Genomic DNA, 25,644 nt, shown 5'->3' with positions numbered 1-25,644 from the left:
TATAAGACTAAAGATATTGAGGAAACAATCCCCAGAGCCCATTGTGCACACCCATTTAAATTTTCCATCCCATTGTTGTCAAGCATTACTACAAAAGTTGCTCTGTAGCTGTTAAGTAGGGATGGCACAAAAAGCATGTGTTAATCTGACCATGTCATAAGGGCCACCTTTGTGAAATTCACTTGACAACACTGGGGCCACAAAATGGAAAACAAAGAGTTTCCCAAATGTACAGTCCACTTTTAGAATTAGATTAGTTATGTATTTTGGCCCATATTTACTAGGCAGTGTTCAGCAATAAGACACCTTCTGGCACTGGAAGACGCTTTACAGCCCATTGACGTAAATGCACAGGGGAGGTAACTTGTAACTTGGAGGAAGACTGCTGGATTCTGCCACAAGACATGGTTCTTTATGTTATAAAGAGTAGACCCCACAAAAACGCAATATGTGACCTCCCATTCCGCTGTCCGTGCCCTTCCCCTCCCATCTCTTTGTTCATATCCACCACTCTAACTCCTTCTTTACTGACTGTCTCAACAGACATGTTAAGATTGCAGGAGGTTCATTTTATTTGAAAATGTTTATTTTGACTTTAAATGGCAATAAATACATTTCTGCTTTGCTTACGTTTTTAACTCGTTCTGCTATATAATCACACTTGATTGACACGCATAATGAAGTGTTCTCTTATATTCACATAGTTCACATTATTGCACATTCTACAATAAAAGCGACTGATCATAAAATATAAGGTGGAGAATTGATTCAGTTCCTTGTTCGTCTATTCAGCTCTGGTATAGCTGTGGAGCACAGTGTGCCTAACGGTCTTCCTCCGGTATCTAGTTAAATCAACATTAAAGGAGAAAATCAATTTGTATTGGTTTGTTTAAGTTTAAAGGACTTCAGGGGCCTCTTGCATTGCAGAGATAAAGCACCGATACGAACTCCAGTGTACGTAACTTCATCATATTAGCTATAGTGCGTAGTGACTGGAGTGTCATCGTGCCATTACCAATCCAGGGCACACACAAATAAATGACAAAAAATTTTTTTATTGCAGATAAACCAGATTAAAAAAAGAGCATAATAACAACAGTAATTTGAGGCTTTTTAAGAAATATGAAATAAATACAGGTCTGAACAAGCACTGTACTTCAAGTGAATTGATAGAAGGAGGTTAGGAGAGATCTTCTAATGTCTAGAAAAAGTCCCTTTGCAGTGTGTGGGACTCCAACTGAAAGAGGTTAGCAGTCTGCTCCAATAGTGGATGAAAGGTTAAACAGTACAGCATTGTGTTTGTCTTTGCAAAAGGACCACGGTATAACAGGGGGTTTAAAGGTAGATGTGGTGTGTAGTTCTTTTAAGCCTTTCACTGGCTGAGAAACACCCATCAGCTCTTCAATATTGCTGAACATGACAATAGTTTGTTCTCGTAGGCAGGCCCATGTGACATCCTTAAGCAAGCTAGAATCACTGTCATAGCCATGTGGACCATCCCTTGATGCTGTCTAAACATCCTCTGATGCCAGTCGTGATGAACAAGTGTTTGCTGCATTATTGTGGAAATAATCTGCTCTTCAGAAGAAATCCACATCTTAAATGGGCAGTGGAAATGTGCAGGTTGGATATCATGTTGTGAAGGTTCGCTCAGATCCAGGGTGGCAGCTGTAGGCAAATTAAAATAAATGAATTATGTTAATTTCCTTTATACATCTGGGAATGACTGGCTCTGCTCTCTGACCCGGTATCACTTAGCAACCTAGTGTATTTGCTTGAAATAATACTAATCCATTGAGATCAGTCTTTGGGTTCATAAACAGTCATGTTACATTATTTCAGAGGAAGGTAAGAAAGCCCTTTATTGCAGCCAATAATTACATAGCTTCAAACCACATTCATTACCTGTGAATAAGCATTGGAACCCTGGATCATACGATATCTCAAATGGACCTAATTTGAATAAAAGGAAAACAAAAGAACTACAAATATAACCAGTCTTTACTTTAGAAAACAAAAGGCCATTTCTTGTGGACAATGTATACCCTCCTATTCCTACTGTATATTTAAGTCCTTTATGAAATGAGCTTTATACACAGTACTTTATTTACCCATTTGTGCATGATAATCATACTCATAAAAGCCGTTTTTTTCCTCAAGTGAAAAGAGTAATAGCAACTCTGTATCAAATATAGAAGAATCTACAATGCATCTGATCCCTGCAATTTTTTGGTCGTTTGAAAATTGTGAACCCTTTAGGGTTGCCCGGGGAACCCAAGTGCTCCTGGTTGAAAAACACTGAGTTAGTGCTTCTTGTACCTATTATAGTACTTAACCCTCTAGTGATGCACTATATGAAACTATATAATTGTAGCCATGCATAATAATGACTGCAGACATCTTCCCTGTTGGCAGTAAGCCCTGGTAAGTACAGGCCTGCTAGCAGTAGTTATGGAGGTTTTCCCTCACACCCTGGCGAGGTGCCCTGTGTATGGAAGGGAGTGGCTACATGCTCTGAGTCCCTGGATAGTGACATCAGAGATGTGCCTGCCCCCTGAGGAATAAAGGGCACAACACTGTCAGTTAAGTGTTGTTGAAAAGCAGTGGTTGCAGTTGTTGCACAGAGAGTGCAAGATAGTTTCGAGACCCTAGTGCTGTAACTAGTGGCACGAATATTCTAATCAAGCCTGTCTAGGCCACACTGTGTCCAGGGACCTGGCACAGGGGTGATCTCCCTAAAGGGAGAGGGGATCCCACTCCAATTGAGGAGGGCAGTACCTGGCAAAGGGACAGCACGGAGGAATGTGCGGCTAAAGCTGAGAGCTGCATGGGGCAGTCTACTGTAATCAGATCATCAATAAAGATGCCCTTGTTAAAGAAACCCCCACTGTGTGATTGTGAGATTACTCTACAGTGGCATTCACCACCGAGAAGGAGTTCCTCACCAGGACCATCTCCCTGCGGAAGCATAGATCCTGATGAGGTGGAGGCGCTGCACATGATGTAAGTTGGACTCGCACCCACTACCTCAGCTACCTGTCCTGATGACATCCCCTAATACCATCAAGCGGGAGACTCTGGAGTCCTGTTACTTGCAGGTGCACCACCATACACGATCATGTAATGGGGACCGGTTAGACCACACGGGCCAATGTGAGATTGGGTGGGTCAGACAAGGGGGTCCAGCCATTACATAATAATATTTTATTTCATCCTTTTCTTCTTTCCTTTATTCTTTATTCTCTCCTCACTCCCTTCTGCTTTTGGTAAACCATGTCATTCCCTTCTGCTACTGTGTTAGTGTGTTACCATGTACCCGTCTTATTTAAACTCAGTCTGACATTTTGTTCAGGATTCCCTGAACCTGAGATATTTACAATTAAGGTGTAACTGGTAAAGCCTTTTGGGATCCCGATGCCCTGAGCTTAGGGTAGACAATACATTACCAATGCTTTGTAAAAAAAAAAAAAAAAGAAAACATTTCAGTATCTGGGAACTCCATGCAAAAACAATATTTTTATGTTGATAGTCAAAATGTGAAATGTAATATGTATAATATATATATATATATATATATATATATATATATATATATATATATATATATATATATATATATATATTTAACATTTGCAGTGAAAATGGCAAACATTCAACATTCGAGGAAAATGTTTTACATTTGGCATCATTCAGAAGACGCATTCATTATTTTGGCTTGCGAAAGACCAAATTCAGTGTATCTGAACAAACTTTTCCGAGTCTTGCAAATTTCTGATATTTTCATACTGTACATCTCACCTGATTAACCAACTAAAACATAAACAATCATTACTGTATTTTGTAATACACAATTTAGCACATACAAAACAGCCACTAATTGCTCATCTTCTCAGTGGAACCTGCATGGTCACTATATAGACAATCTTTCATTGGAAGAACTGAACTGTTGTTTAGGATGCAAAACTACAAATGTACCAACTATTATGATAAAAACAAAATATGTGCTTCATGAAATGTAATTTGTACGGGAAGTGACCTTTAAGTATTAGCTGAGGTCTCTGTATTTAAAAATATACACATGCATTTCCAGCTTCACATGCACAAATGCACCGTCTGTGTGTTCACTGGGATAAGCAAATATGATTTATTTTAATTGTTCAGGGCGTAATCTTAAAATAACAAATAGTATAATAGGTGTTCACAGGTATTAAGGAACTCAATGTTTTAATGTAAATGTCACTGGTGATAAAGATATAAATGACTTTGAAGGCTAACTTTAATTGCCCCAATGACATTTTTCACATCGAAAATGAGAAGTCTGTGTGTCAATCTCACATGCAATATCTACAGATGTTAGGCCTGTCAAGTCTCACTCTTATGGAGTGAGTCTCACCTATTACACGCCAGTCTCACTAGTCTACATGATCAATGGCCTCATAGAGGTTTATTCATTAAAGTGCTTAAGCCAGTGCACAGTCCAATAAAAAGTATCACAACTTTAAAATAGTTATAATAAATACTGCCAAATAATTACGATTTTCAGTACAGTTTTGGGTCAATCTTGTTTTATTTGTTAACATTCCAGGGTGTACATGCATCAAGTACCAGTGCAGGTTATCGCACCCATTCCTGTGTTACTTGAATAGTAGTTAACGGTTGAATGGGTGTGATAACACATACTGTACATGCACTTGATGCACGTGCCTCTAGGACCTGCACTGTATCTGCTAAGACAACTTGAAGTTGTGTTGCTGCCTTTCTAAATGCAGGACTGCACCACCCAGAATGAATTTGGATGTTGTGTGAAATCAAAAGCCAGTGAGAAACTGGAGGTGATTATTAGTTAATCCGCATGAAAGCAGATGCAATTCAGTTTTAGGAAACTGTTTCTCCATTTACGCTGCTTGGCCGCAGAGTTGTAAATATCTCTACTGCTGCACTTTTGCAATCCCCGGTGGTTTACCAAAATACATTTTGTAATGAATTTAACAATCTAATTACCTTCCTTAAAAATGATTTTTCTTCTGGGCCTCCGAATGGGGAAGGGTTTGTCAATTAAGTTTTTTTACTTGATCCCTGTCCCACCCTGTCCTTATCAGCGCCGTAAAGGTAGTTGGCGAAGGTGAGACGTGTGTAAACTATTGTTGAACACACTGTGACATTACACAGAAGAGACTAGCTAGAAGAAATCGAACTCCTCCGAAGTCTCAGCTCACCATGTTTACAAATAAACAAACAAAAGGATTTGAATATACTTACACGTCAAATAAAAAAAAAAACTCCGCACAGATTTTGGCCCAAATTTATTAAGCAGTTCTCCCGATGACTGACTTTATCAGTGAAATAATTTGGGAGGAGATTTTCTAGAAATTGCTCTAAACCTTCTATAAGGCTGGTAATTTTACTTTACTGAAACCACGTGAGCTTTTACTAACAAAATCAGAAATAATAATGAGATATGATGTTAATGTCACTGACTATAATATTTTAACATTTAAACATTGCAAGTGTTCCATAGCTAAAGAGGCACCCCAACCCAACCCCACCCCCTTTTTTTTTTAACTGCCCCCATAAAACTGAAATGGCACGTGTGTGTTCACACCTCTTCTATGGAATAAAAATAATGAAACAATACGTTTATATGAAAAGCATACAAACTTACAGTGTCAAGTTGTCTTTTCTCACCATCTTTTACAGCACCTGTAATGTATATACAGAGAAATACGAAACAGTAGGTTACTGAGGCATGCAAAATACAGATCATAACACTATCTATTAATCACACCTTCTAGGTAAACATATCATCATTCTTTCCGACAGCTAGCTTCACTAAGTTCATGTGTATGGGATAAAAGCCCCATTTACCATGCTGTGACGCTGCCTTCCCCTTGCTTGGGAAGATTTCCGCTCCATTCAAATACTTGCATACATATCTCTGGAGTGCTACAGCATCAAGAAATGCACGGATCAGCATAGAAAGGTACTCTAAAATATATTGCACTACAGTATCAACAACATGGAAATTCATGGGCATACTGCACTATTTTATTCAGACCCCTGCAGTAGTAAATATACTATACTATGCATGAAATAGTAAAGCAACCTCAGTTCATTTTTTTACTTCTTCACAAGCAAATTCAAGATTAGTGGTGTGACTGTATAGCAGCCTCTCAATACCGCATTGTTTTTGCTTGCTATAAGGAACGTTTAATAAATACCTTTCTTCCCTCCACATGGTACCCGCACCAATTTCAACATGTACTCTGCACACCTGCCATCTCTGATATGCTAAACAAGCCAACACATACAGTACTTGGTTATATTAGTATGTGTTACCCCCTACGAAGCATTTTCAACAATATCTATCTCCATGACTGGAAAATAGAACCTGCACGCATTCCAATCTTTACCGAATCTGAATATTTAACAAGATTCCTTGTAAAACTGTTCAGATGGTCCATTTACCGAAATGTCCTGGCAGCAGTGTTAATGTACTATAAATAATGTGTTTCATTGCTGGTTGCCACACACAGCTTCTCCAACTCAACACGGAATTGTATTATACATTCGTAAAGGCCATCTAATTAATGCCCCAATGGGTGTCTCCACCACAATGGCAGAAGAATGCCGTTTCAGAGCCTGAGAAATACTATGAGATTGCTCTGTTGGGGGGACTCCCCGAAAAAAAAGACTCTTTCTAATGCTGATGATAAAAGATGTGCAAACTTTTCACCCACACTTTGGAACTTTGCGACATTTTAGATTCACCAAAAATCGAGTTTTTTTTATAAGTTTGCAAGCAATTCACCCAGTAAAAAAGTCACCACATCCTAAAATATGGGCGAGATATTTTTTTTTCAAGCTTGAGCCAAACATAGGCGAAGCAAAATTTGACATCTCTACTGATGATCCAAGACATCAAAGGGCACTGGTTCCATTGACCAAAATATTAACCCACTGTTGACAGAGCGTACTACAACTACAAGAAGTCCAGTGCCACTCACCATTATACTGTAGTGCCGACGAGTATTCTAAAACAAATCTGGGGCAATCACCAACAAGACCCAGGTACATGCTGGGTACATGCTGTAACATTTCTGCAGACAGACTAATGGCCCATTGGATTAACAGCGGGGGTCCCCTGCTGTGTTAATCCGATGGGCCATTAGTCTCTGCAGAAATGTCACTGAAATTTTGCAGCATGTACCCAGCATGTACTTGGATCTTGTTGGTGATAGCCCCAGATTTTCCAAGGCAAGTTTAAGGCAAGTTTTAGAATACTCGTCGGCGCACCTGTAACTTGACATGTTGTACTAAACTGCAACAGCCTGATCATTGAATCCTATGGAAAGTGGGTTATATTTTGAGTAACATAGTTACATTTTAGATTACACTAGAGATGGGTGGCTTTTTTTTGTGGATTTGGATCCGCCTTGGATCGGCCGGTTCCTTTGGTCCGTGAATTTCTGTGGATCAGTCTCGAAAATGGCGACCCACATTTTGCAGATTTTTTATTTTTTTTTGCATAGACGATCCATCCGCAATTCGCTGACGTATTTTAAGAATCCAATCACCGGAATCAAATCCGCGGATTGTATTCTTAAAATCCGTCAGCAGATTGCGGAATCCACTGATGGATTGTTAAAATCCACTGGCGGATTGTATCCAATGGCGGTTTTGGATGAATCCATGTGGATTTAAACTGTAACAAACAGTCAGCAGATTTTACACCGCGGAACGGATTTTGTATGGTGAACTCTGGAAAATACAGAGTTAAAAGGTCGCCCATCTATCCCTGATAAATCAGGATATAAAAATCTTCACTAAGATATTAGCTGACAGAGTAGCTAAGGTTCTCCCTTCAATTATCCATCCAGACCAATCAGGCTTCGTGAAGGGCAGTAAAAAATATAAGAAAAGTAATATCGGTCATTCATTGGGTACAATCCCACAAAATAAAAAACTCAGCCTTGGTTGCTATAGACGCAGAAAAGGCATTCGATTATATACTAAGGGAACATGTACACTATGTGCAGGAAAAATTCGGTTTTAGGGGGAACTTCTGTACAATAATAAAAGCCCTCTACAATAAACCCTCAGCTAAAATTATTACGGGCAGCAACCTATCAGAAGACTTTGCATTACACAGAGGCCCCAGACAGGGATGTCCGTTATCACCATTACTCTTCAACATGGCAATAGAACCACTTGCCCATTACCTAAGACAGGGTTTCCCAAACTTTTTTTTTCCGTGACCCGGTTATTTTTTAACTTCTTTTTCGTGACCCACTAAAAATTTTATCGCCTATACTGGCCTATAGGGCCTGCACAGACACACACACAGCCACACACACAGCCGCTGATACACACACACACAGCCACTGATACACACATATACACAGCCACTGATACACACACACACACACACACAGCCACTGACACACGCAGCCACTGACACACACACTGATACACACACACGCAGCCACTGACACACACACCCAGCCACTGACACACACGCAGCCACACAGACACTGCTACACACACACACACACTGATACACACAAACTATTACACACAGAGACACTGCTACACACACAGAGACACTGCTACACACACAGAGACACTGCTACACACACACACACACACACACACACACACACACACACACACACACACACACACACACACACACACAAACACTGATACACACACACAGACACTGATACACACACACTTACACTGATACTGATACACACAGACACTGATTCACACACAGACACACACACACTGATACAGATACACACAGATACACACACACACTCGCTCTCCCCTATATGCACACAGACACAAACAGTGAATTACAGGCAACGACGGATGTGAGTGACTGGAGGGGGGGGCAGGGACACTTGGGTGGGAGAGGGGGGGGCAGGGACACTTGGGTGGGAGGGGACCAGGGACACTTGGGTGGGTGGGAGGGGGCCAGGGAAAATTGGGTGGGTGGGAGGGAGGGGGCCAGGGACACTTGGGTGGGTGGGAGGGAGGGGGCCAGGGACACTTTAGGGGGCCAGGGACACTTTACAGGGGGGGGGCCAGGGACACTTGGGTGGGAGGCAGTGACTGGGTGGGGTGAGTTACCTTGCCGCCGGACGCTTTCCCCTGCTGCCCCCGATATCCCCTGCTGCCCGGGACGGGAGGTGTGCTTGGGGGCATGGGAGGTGGGCTCGGGAGGGGGTGCCACGGGAGGTGAGCTCGGGAAGCTGGCCGCGGGGGGAAGCGGGCCGCAGTAGGAGCTTGTACTTCCACCCTCCCCCATGTAATGTGCGGGCCGCAGAGGAGCTGGTACTTCCCCTCCGTCCCACGTTGGAAGCGGGGGGGAGGAAGGGAGCGGGCCCTGCTTGCCCTGCGCAAGCACGCGGGACCGCGGGGGAATCGCCGCCATTTTTTTTTAACTTGAGCGGGGCGGACGGGAGACACCGCGTGGCCAGCCTCGCTGCGACCCGGCAATTTTGGTGCCGTGGCCCGGTGCCGGGTCGCGACCCACCATTTGGGAAACGCTGACCTAAGACAATGGAGGAGTTTGAAGGAATTAAAATCGGAAAACTGGAGCTCAAACTTGCGCTCAAACTGGCGATGTTCGTAGATGACATTTTACTATTTCTAACAAACTCGATAAGTCACTAGAGAATATCCTAAAGGCAATTTCAGAGTTTGGCTCCTTCGCAAGATTTAAAATAAATGTGAGTAAAACCAAGCTATTATATATATTAAAACCTGATAAAATAAACAACAACAATAAGATTCCCCTAAAAATCCCAAAGGCCCCAATTAGGTATTTTGGTATAAACCTAGAAGCTGATTTGTCTAGACTGTACGATACTAATATGAAGCCTATAATAAAAAAGATAGGGGAGGAATTAAAAAGCTGCGCTGCATTTCCACTATTCCTATTCGGAAGGGCAGCAGTAATCAAAATGATCTATTTCGCACGTCTTTTATACCCCATGCAGACGCTACCTCTGCTAATCAAACATAAAGACATCAAAGAGTTAAACAAAGAGATAAATAAGTTCCATTGGAATGTAAATAGGACAAAAATCATGTTGAAAAAAGAAAGACTAAGAGTAAGGAAAAGGGAGGAATAAATCTACCAAACATAAGAGACTACAATCTAGCATGTTTAATGCGACATGTTGGAGACTGGCTGCTAGGAAAGGAACACTACTCTACATTAGACATAGAAAGATAATTCTCTAAAGAACTCTCGCTAGCAGGAATCTTACATTTAGAATGGAGCAATCTGCCCTTAGAACCCAAAACAAACATACTCATCAGAAATACCATAATGACATGGAAGGCGGTGAGAAAGAAATTGAAGCTTTCCTATTCAATCTTAAGATATGTACCCATCCAGGGTAATTACTTAGACCATATTATAAATAAAGATACCCAGAGCTTTGTGACTGTTCAGGAACTACAGTAGCACAGAAATATGACATACCAAATATGCAACTATTACCGTACATCCAGCTAATACATTATCGTAAGAAACTCCAAAACTGTGATCAATATATACTAAGGAAAAACAGTCTAGATGATTGCTATGAACAAACTGAATCCTCTAGATACACACTAGCGGAACTATATAGACTAATAAGAGATCAAGAGATGGAGAAAAATAACACATTAAACCTAAGAGCCTGCCAAAAGGAGATTGAATGTATGGAAGAATTGATTGTAGGCTACACAAGGGTATGTAATCTAATCATCTCAGAAAGCTGGACGGAGATGCAATATAGAATCATGCACAGGGCATACATCCCATTCAAAAGACAGATAGCTAACATAGAGGCTGACACAACTAAGTGCCCTAAACGCGGATTTGTTGGAGCTGATCTTATCCATTGTCTCTGGTCATGCAACAAAATCTCAGGATTCTGGGATCAAGTGCTATTATATATCGCAAAAGTAACAAACGTAAAATGGATAAAACACCCAATGCCCATGTTGTTTGCAAACACGGAAGTCTGGTCGATCCACATCAATCTAAATAAAAAAGCGATTCAACCAACAGAGATGATACTACTGGTGGCAAGGAAAGCGATAATGACCAAATGGATTGATAAGGAGGGACCAACTATAGAGTTGATTCGAACACTTCTCACAAAATTAATCACAATTGACAAAATCATATACAAATATGCAGACAAAGATACAATTATCACATTTGAAACAAAATGGGGGATGATCATGTCTTCGTTTACTTTCCAACAACAAGAAAAATTCTGAGACAAGCAGCTGTAGAAAGCTCAATAACCAATGAATCAGAAGAGGAACGAGGGGAGAGGAAACACGAGACACCTAGTCCGGAGTAGATCGAAGGCCATTTTAGACATGGTCGGAGATTGGCCCGAGAGAAACTGTGTATGTATTGACTACTGCCTAAGACTGCCTAAGACGACCACCGGGCCATAAAAGGCGCTACGAGGAGGTAGTAGATAGAAAATACCAGATTAACATTGTTAAGGTTATTATTGTTATTCTCGTTTATACAGCAAATGTATATCCCAAGTTTAGGAGGAACAAGAAAAAAATAAAAATAAGAAACCAAATAGAACTGAGAACGTAATCAAGTCGGGAGGGGGAATCGGAAGGAAATATACACCAAATGAGATTAATACAAGGAAACTAAAGGAGAAAAGATGTCGACATAGGACATCATGGTTAACTGATAGACTAACCGACGAATGTCTGATCTTTGTGCTCCTTTATTTCTGCCCTTCAGCCGAAAAGCATAGATAAAGGGAATAAGATTAACATGTATTTGACTATGATGTATGGACCTCATTACATCATTATCGAATGTATCAAATGTATAACGTATAACATGCAATTGTAACTACCTCAATGGAATGCTATTTATAACTGAAATGTCCCAAATAAAAAAGAATTTAAAAAAAAAAGTTCGCCCATTGCTAGTTAGCACTATTTCCAATGGCTACTGTGACATCTGCATTTCTTGTAAAGTACTACATTCATCCTTCATCATTCAGTACTAGACGCTTTGAGAGAGAGCAGGATCCATACTGATCTATGACTATATATATATAATATATCATTCACATTCTTACATCTTATTGCATATTTTTATTGGTGTTGTTTGAATGTATTTTATCATGTGTTTACAAATGTATAAATATGTATTTAATATTTTGCAAAAACGAGGATCCTAGAATTCACATCAAATAGGTTATACAAACAATTGTGATTTGGCATTTAATTATGTCCAGTTATTAAAAAACAACATGGCAGGCATTATTTATGCATAATTCCTAGTTGTAAATTAATTTTTCCAAATTAAATTATTGGTTGAACAAAATGCTCCTTTGTGAGGATTTTATTCTAAAGAATATTATTGTATATTGACCGTGGTAGTGTGGATGCTATCATTCCTCCCTTTTTCCATGTGTTAATAATAATAATAGCATGTTCTTGTATAGCACTGCTAGTTTTACGTAGCGCTTTACAGAGACATTTTGCAGGTGCAGGTCCCTGCCCCATAGAGCTTACAATCTATATTTTTTGGTGCCTGAGGCACAAGGAGATAAAGTGACTTGCCCAAGGTGTTTTTTCACACATGGCTTCTCCATTTTGGCTTTATTTTTGTTAAATAAATCATGAAACGGTGTAATATGTCATGTGTTGTGATTCATCTGAGGTTGTATTTACCTAATTTTTAGACCTGCTAAGGAACAGATGATTGTTATTATGTCCTGATATGTAAAACCATGGAATTCAAAGAGGGTGTACTTTCTTTTTAACACAACTGTATACAGTATATTCATATCCATGTGGCTGTAATGTACAGAAAAAAACAAGTGAAGGGAATGCTGAAAAGTTCAAAACAACCTATCACCGGAAGGAAGTGAGCAAAGGTGTTGACAGTGACCAATATCAATTACATTATTTCAAATAATTAGGTATCTTAAATGCTGTAACTTATGAATAGTAAAGCATCTGATTCACAACTAATTGAAACAGCCATGCGGATTCCAGAGAGTATTGGATGAGATGTAGTTTGAGGTACCAGTATAGAAGTTGCTAAAAAAATGCTGTCAATGACAGTGCCTTGGACTAAATATTTCCCTACTTAAGGTAAGATCTGTAGAGATTACCACATAGCAGGCTTGAGATATGGTTTCTTTATCATGGTACGGTTGGGCAGATTTGCGGGTTCTAAGTTCGACTCGAATTACGACTCAGTCAGTTTAAAAATGCCATTCAAACTCCAAGTTAAACTTCCAAAAAAAAAAATCATTTTCAAATTCAAGCTAAATTTGAGTCAAAAACCACGAATGGCTCATCCTTAGATTCATGTTTATATTTTTAATGATTAAAACAGAAAATGTGCCGCTTCCTGTCGGGCCTATTGTGAAGCCTCGCCCTGGATATGGATAACGGTTATATGATGGCTGTAAGGGACTTTGGTAAGACAGTTTTGATGTCAGTACCCACAGACAGGTGAACTCAGAGACATGACGGTTCCGTCCATCCATTGTTTCCTACAGAGATGTAGATTAGCTTGAGAAAAGGTGGCAAAAGTTTGGGGAAATGCGTGGGGATGCTGAATGTTAAAGGGCAGCAGTACCCAGGCTCCTTTGCTGCGATTGAAACGTTTATTTGATGCACTTCCCCATTTCTGTGAAGTGCAGGTGTAAGGCGGCGTCCATGCTGCTGAAGACCGCGCGAAGGCGTGTGCACAGCGTGATCACGTTGCTTTATGCAATGATCGTGCCATAGACCGTCCCAGCGCGTGACAGCAGGTGCGCGAAGAATCAGTTCAAACTGATTCCTCGGCGCGACGGTCAGGTCACGTGAGCGGTTTGCCCAATGAGGAAGAACCAGCTCTGTGACATCACAGACATGCCCCTAGACATGTGCCCCCCCATGTCGCGCCTACCTTGACAGAAAACGCTCCCGCTAAACGCGGGCAACGTCACCACGCGCAAGCCACAGCGCGGTCTCCGGCAGCATGGACGCAGCCTAAATATGCACACATGCTACATTCATTTATTTCTGGACAATCGTGCTGTTCCATCACTACTGTGCTTATCTCAAGCAGAAAACTACTGGATGATTTCACAATTCAGGCCCAGATCCACAGAGCTCCATTAACTCTTTAACAAGGTGCTAACGGGGATCTTCAAATCTCCCAAAATTAGATTTGAAGCCAAATTGACAATGTCTGCTCATTTATATGTAATTTCCCAGAATCCCTTGCTACAGTGGAAGCACTGTATGCTAGGAGATAATGGTGAAAAGCAGGGTTGCAGACCTGTCTCACAAGTGATATTTGTATTTCCTTTCTTATTGCTAGGACAGCCGGCCATTAACATTTAGAGCCATGTGACGATATGCAAAAGAGGTGTGAAACACCTCAATGCATATCCACTGTAGGCCATTAAAGTTGATGCGGGACTTGACATTTTTTTTATGGTCATGGCTAAACCTGGCGTTGGGTGCTTCTGTTTTTTGGGCTAGTCCAGCATGCTGAAGTGGGCAACTTTGGCTTCATATATTGCCTTAGCATTATATAGTTCAGCGCTATAGAAAACGCAATATAAGCAGATATTCCTTTGTAATGCACAGCTTTGCACTAATGCCACCTGTCATTAATTGCACTGAAATGTTAAAAAAACATGTATATGTACAGTATACAACCTTGCAATGCGTTCAATGGCAGCTGCCATGAATTACAGTGAACTGAAGGGATTAAAGGTGCAGTTTCTCCCTTAAGATGACCTTTTTAAAAAAAAAAAATTAAGTAAGCACCATGTGATGCCTCTAACTAAAAGCACCTTACTTTCTAGTGGAATTTTTGTTTAAACGCCTGCAGCTGAGTGTTAACACGGCAACTCCTGTTCTTTGCTTACACTTCCTCTACTCCACCGCGCAGCAGAGAGCTGATGTTCATGGATCTTATCAGAAAATTAAACATATTCAATACTTCCAAATATTTGATATATATTTCACGCTGTATTAACAATGGCCTCAAAACCCTTTTCACAATACATTTACTGTACATATTACTTGGCATTTTGGATGACTTTACTCTCTGGTTTTATCCAGGGCCGTCTTAACAGCATTATAGGCCCCCGGGCAAAGCAGTGCACTGGGCCCTGCCAAGTCTCCGCTACAAGTTGTAATTTTTCTCCTTCTACCGAGTTACCGGGAGATTTGAATGTTGAGGCGGGTGATCGGAAAATTAGTGCTAAATTCTGGTCTGTACATAGATTAACATGGGGCCCCTAAGCTCGTGGGGCCCCCGGGCAACTGCCCAGCGTGCCCATGCGTTAAGAGGGCACTGGTTTTATCATCATTTGGTGGTAAAAGCACACTCTTCCTTTTATGCCCCGTAACTTAAGTGGAAGTTTAATCGTGTAAGGTATACTTACCGTGCGGTTGAGTAGGACATAAATACAACAAAGCAGACAAACGCCACTGATCCCAGTAAGACCATATCCATGTGATGCCGATGAGGTGATACATCTGAAAGAAGAGGAAAACTCAGGTGGACATAGCAACAGATCCTAACTTAACTCTAACAAAAGAAAATACAGCAGGGCCCCTCTCATACAGCGGGTTCCGTTCCAGGCCGCCACCGTAACGCGGAAATCGCTGTAAACCGGGGCCCTACTGTACTGTATTGTACCTTTTGAAAACAGAGATGCAGAGCTGTAAACCGACTGTTTAGCTGACAAATGGCAGCTGACAAGGAGTTGCGCACGCACTAAAACTGTTGTTTAGTGACAGCTGGATATTTAGCTACTGAGCGCGTCATGCCGAAAATCGCCCTATTAACTGAACAAACGCTGAACCTAATGAATATGGCTATACATTGGGAAAAGCTGTATGAGCGGAACGCTGTAAAGCGGGGTCCTACTGTACAGCAGACCCTTCATCATACTTTAAAACATTTTCTGTGATATGTAACACTTGGAAGGAACTTTGAGGCCACAGATCAAACAATATCTTTACATTTTTGCATGAAATTGATGTTGAGTTATTTTTTTGAATTTTTTTTTCAATTAGCCTGTCAAAGTACTTTTTTTCCCAGTGTTTTCCTCAGCTGGCAATCTATACAGCTAAACAGAAGTGATGTGCTGCACAAAACAACTAAATAATACATTCAATATTACCGGTGCTGCTGGTTCAATGGGTACCTGTCCTGGTAATCCAGATCTGAACTGCTGAAAAGGAGATCCAACGCCCTGTGGGTTTGCTGAATAGAAATATGTATTGTGCCACACAACGTTTCGACCATGAAGGTCTTTATCAAGTGACAGGCCTGTCACTTGATAAAGACCTTCACTGTCGAAACGTTGTGTGGCACAATACATTTTTCTATTCAGCAAACCCGCAGTGCGTTGGATCTCCTTTTCAGCGGCAATCCATACAGAGCAGCCATTTGAGATATTTTGGGAGGAGTTACTTGATGCACATATTCATATAAGTAAAAACTTGTATAGGTGTTATATTTCTCCACTTAGTATAGTCATATATTGTATGTACAGAGTGCATTAAACTAGAAATACAATTGTCTTACATCTGATGCAATCCGAGTAGGAAAAGGATCCCCCTGTTTTATACCCCAAACTTTAACATTAGATTTAATGACAAAAGCATTTTTTTATTTGTCCCTTCATTCTTTTAATAAGATTCCTAGTAGGGCAGATAATGGGCCAGGGATGGTCCCCGCCATAGAAATCACAAAAGTCAAGAGACCTCCTGAGCTGGAAGACACTTTTCGTCTCGTTCACTTGAATAGGCCCCCAGAGGGCTATTTTGGCTAAAATGTGCTACAAGGTGTCTCATCAAGTAGTACTTCTTAGTAATGATGGTTCCACATCTTTATTAGCCAGAATGTTGCATTCTATTCTCTGGCAGGAACAGATCCCCTGTAACATTTGGCACAGAAAGATTTACATGAGACAATCCTTTTATGAGTCTGAAGACTCATTCGAGAGTTAGATATGCTCAGCAAAATCAACAACCATTATCCACTTAATTGTACAATGATGGCACTCTATGATACAGATGTAATTGTATATCCCTCTGTCAGCATTACCACTTCATTGAATTAATAATACATGATACTGTATTTTAATTGAGTTTGAACCCTGTGCAGATTATTGGCAGAAGTGAAACTTTGTATCACTATGTTTGTTTATATTTTCAATGCTTAACATGCTCTGGAAATAAAGGAGAATATATAGATCCATCTAGCGAATGCATCAACATGGCTATGCTCATTTGAAACAGTAAAACAAATATTTGTAGTATATCAATATAGTGATGGCTGGTTCAGCTATCTTTCTGCCCCTCATGTCACGTTAGTCCCAGTAGATACAGGCAGTGACAGGCTATCCTATGGGGTTTACCCCCCCCCCTCATGCTGACTTCATGAGTGACCGAAGTGGAGGTGACTCAGGAATCTGTGTGCAGCCAATACTTGTACAGATCCTGTGCCCGCCCCTTCTGAATCTCAGGAAGGAAGTGTCCAAATTGTAGCTTGAAGTTCAGCTCCTTAGGGGTGAGACCTTCAGTTCGACCTTCCCCTCCCTGGGGTGAGGAAGTGCTACTCCAGCTCCTCCTGGAGCTAGGGAGGGAAGCAAGAGCCGTGCAGAAGAACATGGCCACAGTTACTAGCTGCTGGCCAAGCTGGCTCATCCGGAGCCTGGTCACTGATTGGTGTGTCCTACCCCTACTTTGCGTATCACCTAGGGGAGCAGCATACGCCTTGTACCAATGCAGGACTTTGATTCAATCATGGGAGGAGCTTACCACACCCTGTTGAGCTACATTTCTGCGGAGCTGTGGAAGAGTGAAGAGCTGCTGCTAATCCTCTGCCTTTCTGCCTTTATTTACCTCATCTACTCTGAGCAAAATATCATGTCAGAGCTGGATCTCACAAACTATTCTCTGCCAGGCTTCCTGGTGGCTACCATTTATGGACGACAATTCCTCAGATGCGTGTGCCCTCACTGCAGACTACCTGGGGGAGATGTCAGTATGATGGCGTGATGCCAAAATTGTGGAACCCAGTACATGTGGCCTGCCAAACTCGTGCCACCTGCAGTGGTAACTAAATTTTGTAATCACGCCTCTACGCCGTCTGGTGCGGCCCCTGTATTCCACACTACGCCCCTGCTCCTGATGGCCCATGATCAGACTCTACTGTCATGGAAAGTGGCCCGCAGCAATGTCTACCTTGCTGGGCCACCTGTGGGTCCATGTACCGATGTACCTGTACAACAAGGTCCCAACCTTCCAGTAGCTGAGATGACCAGCTACTGGAACCAGTGTCAGCTCGTCTGGTGGGTGAGTCAACTGCCCCATAGTCCCAGTAGATACAGGCTATCCTATGGGATTTACCCCCCCTCATGCTGACTTCATGAGTGACAGGAGTGGAGGTGACAGGAATCTGTGTGCAGCCAATACTGGAACAGATCCTGAGATTCAGAAGGGACGGGCAAAGGAAGGAAGTGTCCAAATTGTAGCTTGAAGTTTAGCCCCTTACGGGTGAGACCTTCAGTTCGACTTTCCCCTCCGTGGGGTGAGGAAGTGCAACTCCAGCTCCTCCTAGAGCTGGGTGGGGGTTGGGGGGAATCAAGATCCATGCAGAAGCACATGGCCTCAATTATTAACTGCTGGCCAAGCACCATCAAGGGCCTGAACCCCTTCTCCACAAAAAGGCAATGCTGTTATACCATCATACAGTCTCTGCTATAATAAAGACCTCATTTATACAGTATACACCTGGCTGAGTTGCGGTCTATTAGCCAGGGGTATTGGTACAATAAGAACTGTCATAGTAGGGACTGCCTGCAGCTTCGTTGTAACCTACTATGTCTGGAGGAGCTGTACTACCCTGAAGAGAACATAAGGATCACCGTAAGCCTGTCCAGGTCCCTACCCCATCGTGGACTCTCAGCTCTCCTGTACCCTTGCAGGTATGTACGCACCATGTCATCAGTAGAAGCAGAAACATGTTTCCAGAGAGGGGGGAACAGGGCTACATTAATATCCTGTTATCACCACACATTCCTGTGAACATCAACCGCTTGGGTACTTGAATAAAAATCAATCTTAAATGGCTTGCACCCAGTGAGCCTCCACCACCACGGCAGTCCCGCGGAGATGTAAAAATTAGTCATTGTGAAAGATAAAATAATTATGTGATTTTGCAAAATCCAGCAAATCTAAATACATCAGGTGCACACAACCCTACAGATCTACTGTCCAAAACATATTGCACAAACAAAGTGCTGCTTTTCCAAAACGATGACCAATCGGAGTATACAAAGAACAGACGTGCAGCAGAGTAACCACAGATATCCTTCTTCCCACTGAATTAATTGCAATTCTTGCAACAACAAAAAAAGGCCCACATGAATTTTGTTTCTTGGCAGATGCAGGAACCTATAATGTGTTTTGCGCACGTGTGTGCTTTATAAACATGTGCGCTAAACACGTTAGAGGTTCCTGTACCTCTATTTTAAATGTTGCCGGCAGCCAAATAAATCATTTTCATTGTGAAAAAACCCCCCATTGTTTTCCGTCTCAGGCAGTGCACCACTACATCCTGTCCCCCACAGGAGATCTCCCGGTATTCTACACGTGAGCAGGGAGCACGCCAAACCGGACTCTTCAATCAACAAGGTCGTGAGTAATATTTGAACATTTATTTACTCAAGGACTTTCTTCTTATTGTACATTTATGGTCTATCTCCAGGAGAAATATATCGCTATACTTCAAGGGGGTCTGTTGTACCCACCCTCGTGGGACTACGGGCATCCCCTGTATAGCCATCCTCTGGAGCATACTATGACCCTCTAAAAGTTATCATCTTCATGGAATTATTTACCCGTCCGGACTCATCAGATATTGCCTTAAACGCATGGCTTGTTCTTCTGAGCACTGATTCTTTATACTTTACTAGCTGAGAGACCCGGCGTTGCCCGGGATGTAAATGCGTAATAGGTAGTATTATTTATAAATGGTGGAACAATAGATGACTGTTTGTTGTAAAGGTTGGATAATAATATTGAAAAGAAAGATGGAAGAAAATGTAATATGATGTTGTATAAAAATGGTTTATTGTAACCACACCACAGTACAATGTATATTTTGGTGCCATAAGTGATGTAAAAATCTGAGTCGTGTGTCCTGCTAGGGTGTGAGGCGGCGGGTGGCGCGTGGGTTGTGAGTGCTGTCTGTGAGTGGGGGTCCTGCTAGGGTGTGAGGCGGCGGGTGGCGCGTGGGTTGTGAGTGCTGTGTGCGAGTGGGGGTCCTGCTAGAGTGTGAGGCGGCGGGTGGTACGTGGGTTGTGAGTGCTGTCTGTGAATGGGGGTCCTGCTAGGGTGTGAGGCGGCGGGTGGCGCGTGGGTTGTGAGTGCTGTCTGTGAGGGGGGGTCCTGCAAGGGTGTGAGGCGGCGGCTGGCGCGTGGGTTGTGAGTGCTGTCTGTGAGTAGGGGTCCTGCTAGGGTGTGAGGCGGTGGGTCAGTGATGTCGGTGCGTAGGGGCGGGAGGCAGCAGGTGTGTGTGGCGGCAGGTATGTGTCGAGTGTGGCGGGTGTCTGTTGAGTGCGTGCAGCGGCTGTGAGGCGGTGGGTGAAAGGCAGAGCGGCCGGAGTAAGGGCGGGTGAAAGGCAGAGGCGGGGGTGGGGAGGCGGTAAGGCGGGCATGAAGGCGAAGGGAGGCGGGAAGGGGAGGAGGGGGTGGAGGAGGGGGGCAAGGGGTGGAGGAGGGGGAAGGGTTAGAGGAGGGGGGGGAAGGGTTAGAGGAGGGGGGGAAGGGTTAGAGGAGGGGGGGGAAGGGTTAGAGGAGGGGGGGGGGGAAGGGTTAGAGGAGGGGGGGGAAGGGTTAGAGGAGGGGGGGAAGGGTTAGAGGAGGGGGTGGAAGTGTGGGAGGGGGGTGGGAGGGGAAAGGGGAAAAAGAGGTGGAGGGGGGGGGGGGAAGAGGAGCGGAGGGGGGGGTGGAAAGGGGAGCGGAGGGGGGGTGAAGGGAGCAGAGGGGGGGTGAAGGGGAGCGGGGGGGGGGAAGGGGAGCGGGGGGAGGGGAGAAGTGGTGGGAAGGGGGAGGAGGTGGAAAGGGGGAGAAGGGGGAGTGGTGGGAAGGGGGAGAAGGGGGGAGTGGTGGGAAGGGGGGAGGTGGTGGGAATGAGGAGGAGGGGGGAAGGTGTGGAAAGGGAGAGAAGGGGGGATGTGGTGGGAAGGGGGAGGAGGGGGAAGGTGGTGGGAAGGGGGGGGGGGAGGAGGGGGAGGTGGGGGAGGGGGGGAGGGGGGGAGGAGGTGGGGAGGAGGGGAAGGGAGGGGGAGGAGGGGGGAGGTGGTGGAAGGGGGGAGGTGGTGGGAAGGGGGGGAGGGTGGAGGTGCTGGGAAGGGGGGGAGGTGGTGGAAGGGGGGGAGGTGGTGGGAAGGGGGGGAGGTGGTGGAAAGGGGGGGGAGGTGGTGGGAAGGGGGGGAGGTGGTGGGAAGGGGGGAGGGGTGAGGTGGTGGGAAGGGGGAGGAGGTGGGAAGGGGGAGGAGGTGGGAAGGCGGGGGGTGGAGGCGGTGGAAGGCGGGGGTGGGAGGAGGTGGGAAGGCGGGGGGTGGAGGCGGTGGGATGGCGGGGGCTGGGAGGCGATGGGATGGCGGGGGTGGGAGGCGGTGGGAAGGGGGGTGGGAGGCGGTGGGAAGGGGGGGAGGGAGGCTGTGGAAGGGGGGGGGAGGCGGTGGGAAGGGGGGGTGGGAGGCGGTGGGAAGGGGGGGTGGGAGGCGGTGGAAGGGGGGGGAGACGGTGGAAGGGGGGGAGACGGTGGGAAGGGGGGGAGGCGGTGGGAAGGGGTGGGGGGAGGCGGTGGGAAGGGGTGGGGGGAGGCGGTGGGAAGGGGGGCTGGGAGGCGGTGGGAAGGGGGGGAAGGGGGGAGGCGGTGGGAAGGGGGGGAGGCGGTGGGAAGGTGGAGGGGAGGCGGTGGGAAGGGGGGGGGGAGGCGGTGGGAAGGGGGGGGGAGGCAGTGGGAAGGAGGGGAGGCGGTGGGAAGGGGGGGGGGGAGGCGGTGGAAGGGGGGGGAGGCGGTGGGAAGGGGGGTGGAGGGAGGTGAAGGGGGGTGGAGGGGAGGTGAAGGGGGGGTGGAGGGGAGGTGAAGGGGGGGAGTGGAAGGGAGGTGAAGGGGGGGGGGGGTGGAAGGGAGGTGAAGGGGGGGGGTGGAAGGGAGGTGAAGGGGGGGGTGGAGGGGAGGTGAAGGGGGGGTGGAGGGGAGGTGGTGAAGGGGGGGGTGGAGGGGAGGTGAAGGGGGGGTGGAGGGGAGGTGAAGGGGGGTGGAAGGGAGAAGTGGAGTGAGGGAGGTGAAAGGGGGTGAGGGGAGGTGATGGGGGGTGAGGGGAGGTGAAGGCCGCTCACTCACCCGTCCGGCAGGTCCCACGTGGATCTGAGGCGGGAGGCAGCGTGTTGTGGCCGCTCTCCCGCTGTGTCCCGGGCGCTCGCTCGCTCCCCGCTGACTGTAGCGGCGCGGGGGGGGGGGGTATCGGGGAGACACTGGAGGGGAGGGGGGGTGGAGGGGAGGTGAAGGGGGGGTGGAGGGGAGGTGAAGGCCGCTCACTCACCCATCCGGCAGGTCCCACGTGGATCTGAGGCGGGAGGCAGCGTGTTGTGGCCGCTCCCCGCTGTGTTTCCCGGGCGCCGCCATCTTGGGCACTCGGCGCCGCGAGGCAGCCTGCCTGGCCACTGGCTGTTCCCCCGCCGGGGAGGGGTGAGTTGTAGCGCCGGGGAGGGGGGGGCATGTATATGTGTGGGGGGGGGGAGAGGTGGGAGATATAGAGGGGGGGGTCTCGCACGGCCGCTGACACTGGGGGGGGGGGGGCGCTGAAGGGGTAATAATAGTGTGTGTGTGTCCTGCTGAATGTAGCGGCGCCGGGGGAGGGGGGGGGGTCGGGGTGAAAGCGCGGGAGACACGGGGAGAGGAGGAGGTGCGCGCGGGTGCTGCTAACTGTGAGCCCCGCTAATGTATGTAACAGTGTGTGTGTGTGTGTGTCACTGTGTGTGTGTCTGTCATTGTGTGTGTGTCTGTCACTGTGTGTGTGTGTGTGTGTGTCCCTGTGTCCCTGTGTGTGTGTGTGTGTGTGTGTGTCACTGTGTGTGTGTGTCACTGTGTGTGTGTCTGTCACTGTGTGTGTGTGTGTGTCTGTGTGTGTGTGTGTGTGTGTGTGTGTGTCTGTCACTGTGTGTGTGTCTGTGTGTGTGTGTGTGTCTGTGTGTGTGTGTCCCCCTGTGTGTGTGTGTGTGTCCCTGTGTGTGTGTGTGTGTCCCCCTGTGTGTGTGTGTGTCCCCCTGTGTGTGTGTGTGTCCGTGTGTGTGTCCGTGTGTGTGTGTGTGTGTGTGTGTGTGTGTGTGTGTGTGTGTGTGTGTGTGTGTGTGTGTGTGTCCCTGTGTGTGTGTGTCCCTGTGTGTGTGTGTGTGTGTGTGTCCCTGTGTGTCCTTTGGCCCGTCACTCCGCCTCAGGCCAATGAGAGGTGTGCGGGGGCGGGCGGGCCAAGGGACCAATGAGATTTCCCCTAGGGACACCGGACATCCAGGCAGGCATACAGTGCTTTCACTAATATAGTATAAAGAAGATACAGTATTTTTCTAATTCTGGAGTGCCGTGGACATTTTCTGTCTTCATATTGTTTTGATCCAGTGGTGATCACGGATCATCCAGCGAGCACCTAATCCTAACTTTTCAACTCTTTTTCTATTTATCTCCAGGAGTACTTTCACCAAATTCTGCTCTGGTCACGGTGACGTCATCAAGTTGCGGATCACCATTAAATAATGGACATTTAACCTGTCATATGATGCTGCTGTCTGCTGCTTTTAAAATTGATTTATTGGTTTATTGTTTTGGGCAGGTCACCAATCACTTGTGGTGATTTGTTTGCACCTTGGTGTGTATATAATATGGGTTGTGGGTCATTTTTCTCATACTTACCCTGAGGAAGGTCCCTTTTACGTGGATCGAAATGTTGGTCTTTTTGATGTACAATTTCCACTAATATACCTTTTATACTGCAACACATTGCGTGCTCTCTCTTGATTTCCAAATGTATGCGGTACCGTATATTTATATATATATATGTATATATATATGTATATACCTGGAAGTACTCCCTTAAGGAAGCTTTTGCAAAACACATGTTGGCAGCTGTGCAATACTTAGCCCTGGGGTAATATATTGTCATGTATATAGGGATATTAATGCAAGCGATTCATATTTTTATATAAGTACTCAAAGTGGTTGGCGTTTTGAGACCACGGCTACTGATTGTGTGATTGTGTAGTATGTGACTGTAGTTCAAGTCTATGCCACACTACCAGCCACCACCACACATCCAATTCACCCAGAGTTCTGTTTTACTAGAGTTCTAAGTGCTAAATGTATCCCTTCAAAAAACACGTGGAGCACACCTGGGATATATTCTAATAGGATATGCAAATTATCTCGTAATATCAGGCATATCTCCCAGGTATCTCAGATGTGCTTCTTTTTGAGCATAGGTGTCTGTCCATGTGTTGTTTGAAGGTTAGTTTGAGGGCAGACGCTAGTAAAACAGGACTCTCTTTCTTTCTTTCATCAAATTTTGTTCAAAAACCTGCAGAGAATTCGCGGCTCAAACTTTGGCACATTTGCCCATTTCTAAATGCAATGTCTTATGTACATAAGCACCATACAGACCTTAAAATTAAAGCTATTTTAAGGTCTGCTCCCCATTGAATAAACAAATGCTTACAATTGAAATTCCAAAATTGCTATGACCTTAAATATGTCATTTATGGCTTCCACTCGTGTTTACTAAGTTCAAAAGGAATATAAAATATACATAAAATGTATTTAAAATGTGAATGCCAATTACTAATCCTTTATACATGTGTATAAGAATCTGGTATTTGAATGATCGAAGACTGATTTTTATTAGAGAGGCTCCATTTAGGTTCAAGACACTGTTAACACAAAAAAATCAGTGAGACTGACCCAAACTCAGTGGGATTTGGATGGGATTTGGAGAAAATCAATGAGAGCTAACGTGAGAAAATTAATCTATAAATATTTTTTTATTTTCTGTTCGTATCTGCATCAGTTGTATATAGCGTGATGTAAAGTACAGTTTGCAATCCACAATGCAGAATTTGATTCATCACACTGCACTACTGTATAAGAGCATTGGATAACTTTTCCATAACCATTCATTTTGGTAATATGCACATTGCAAGGTAGCAAATGAGACGCACAATTTAAAATGGATGCAGAATATGCTTCTGACATTAAATACTTACCTTTAATTTCTGCCAAAACCATGCATGAATATGCGCTCATCTAAAATAGGGGGGAAAAATATATATATATCAACACAAATTGCAGCAACATACTGTAATATTATTTTCTGAGTAAGTAGTAAAGATTTGCACACCAAATATATATGACTTTTTCAGAACATCAACAAATTATCAGTGATGTGCTGAGGTTTAATAACTGCATTTACTCAATGTTTCAGAAGGTAGCACTTACATTAAAAAAAAAGACAAAAACCAGAAACTGGTGCTGTGAAGTTATCTCGTCTTATACAAGTT

General features: G+C 44.6%; 1 protein-coding gene across 5 annotated transcripts in view; it reads right to left on the bottom strand.

The window, feature by feature from the left end:
- Positions 1-1,037: 1,037 nt before the first annotated feature.
- SUSD1 (sushi domain containing 1) overlaps positions 1,038-25,644 on the bottom strand; it is a 179,803-nt gene continuing 155,196 nt past the window's right edge. For 4 of the 5 annotated variants that reach the window (XM_075593999.1, XM_075594032.1, XM_075594012.1 and 1 more), the window contains 4 exons: positions 25,351-25,390; positions 15,453-15,546; positions 5,663-5,700; positions 1,038-1,668 (listed from right to left, as the gene is read on the bottom strand). In XM_075593999.1, coding sequence (XP_075450114.1) covers positions 5,682-5,700; positions 15,453-15,546; positions 25,351-25,390 — 153 coding nt within the window. In that variant the 3' untranslated portion in view covers positions 1,038-1,668; positions 5,663-5,681. Of the gene's footprint in view, positions 1,669-1,905; positions 1,954-5,662; positions 5,701-15,452; positions 15,547-25,350; positions 25,391-25,644 lie in introns of all 5 variants that reach the window. The other variant, XR_012800399.1, reaches the window with a different exon arrangement.

The sequence above is a fragment of the Ascaphus truei genome, chromosome 1, assembly GCF_040206685.1.
Source record: "Ascaphus truei isolate aAscTru1 chromosome 1, aAscTru1.hap1, whole genome shotgun sequence".
In the NCBI taxonomy this organism is placed as follows: domain Eukaryota; kingdom Metazoa; phylum Chordata; class Amphibia; order Anura; family Ascaphidae; genus Ascaphus; species Ascaphus truei.
Note: the sequence above shows the minus strand (reverse complement) of the source record. Positions and strands in the feature narration are given on the sequence as shown.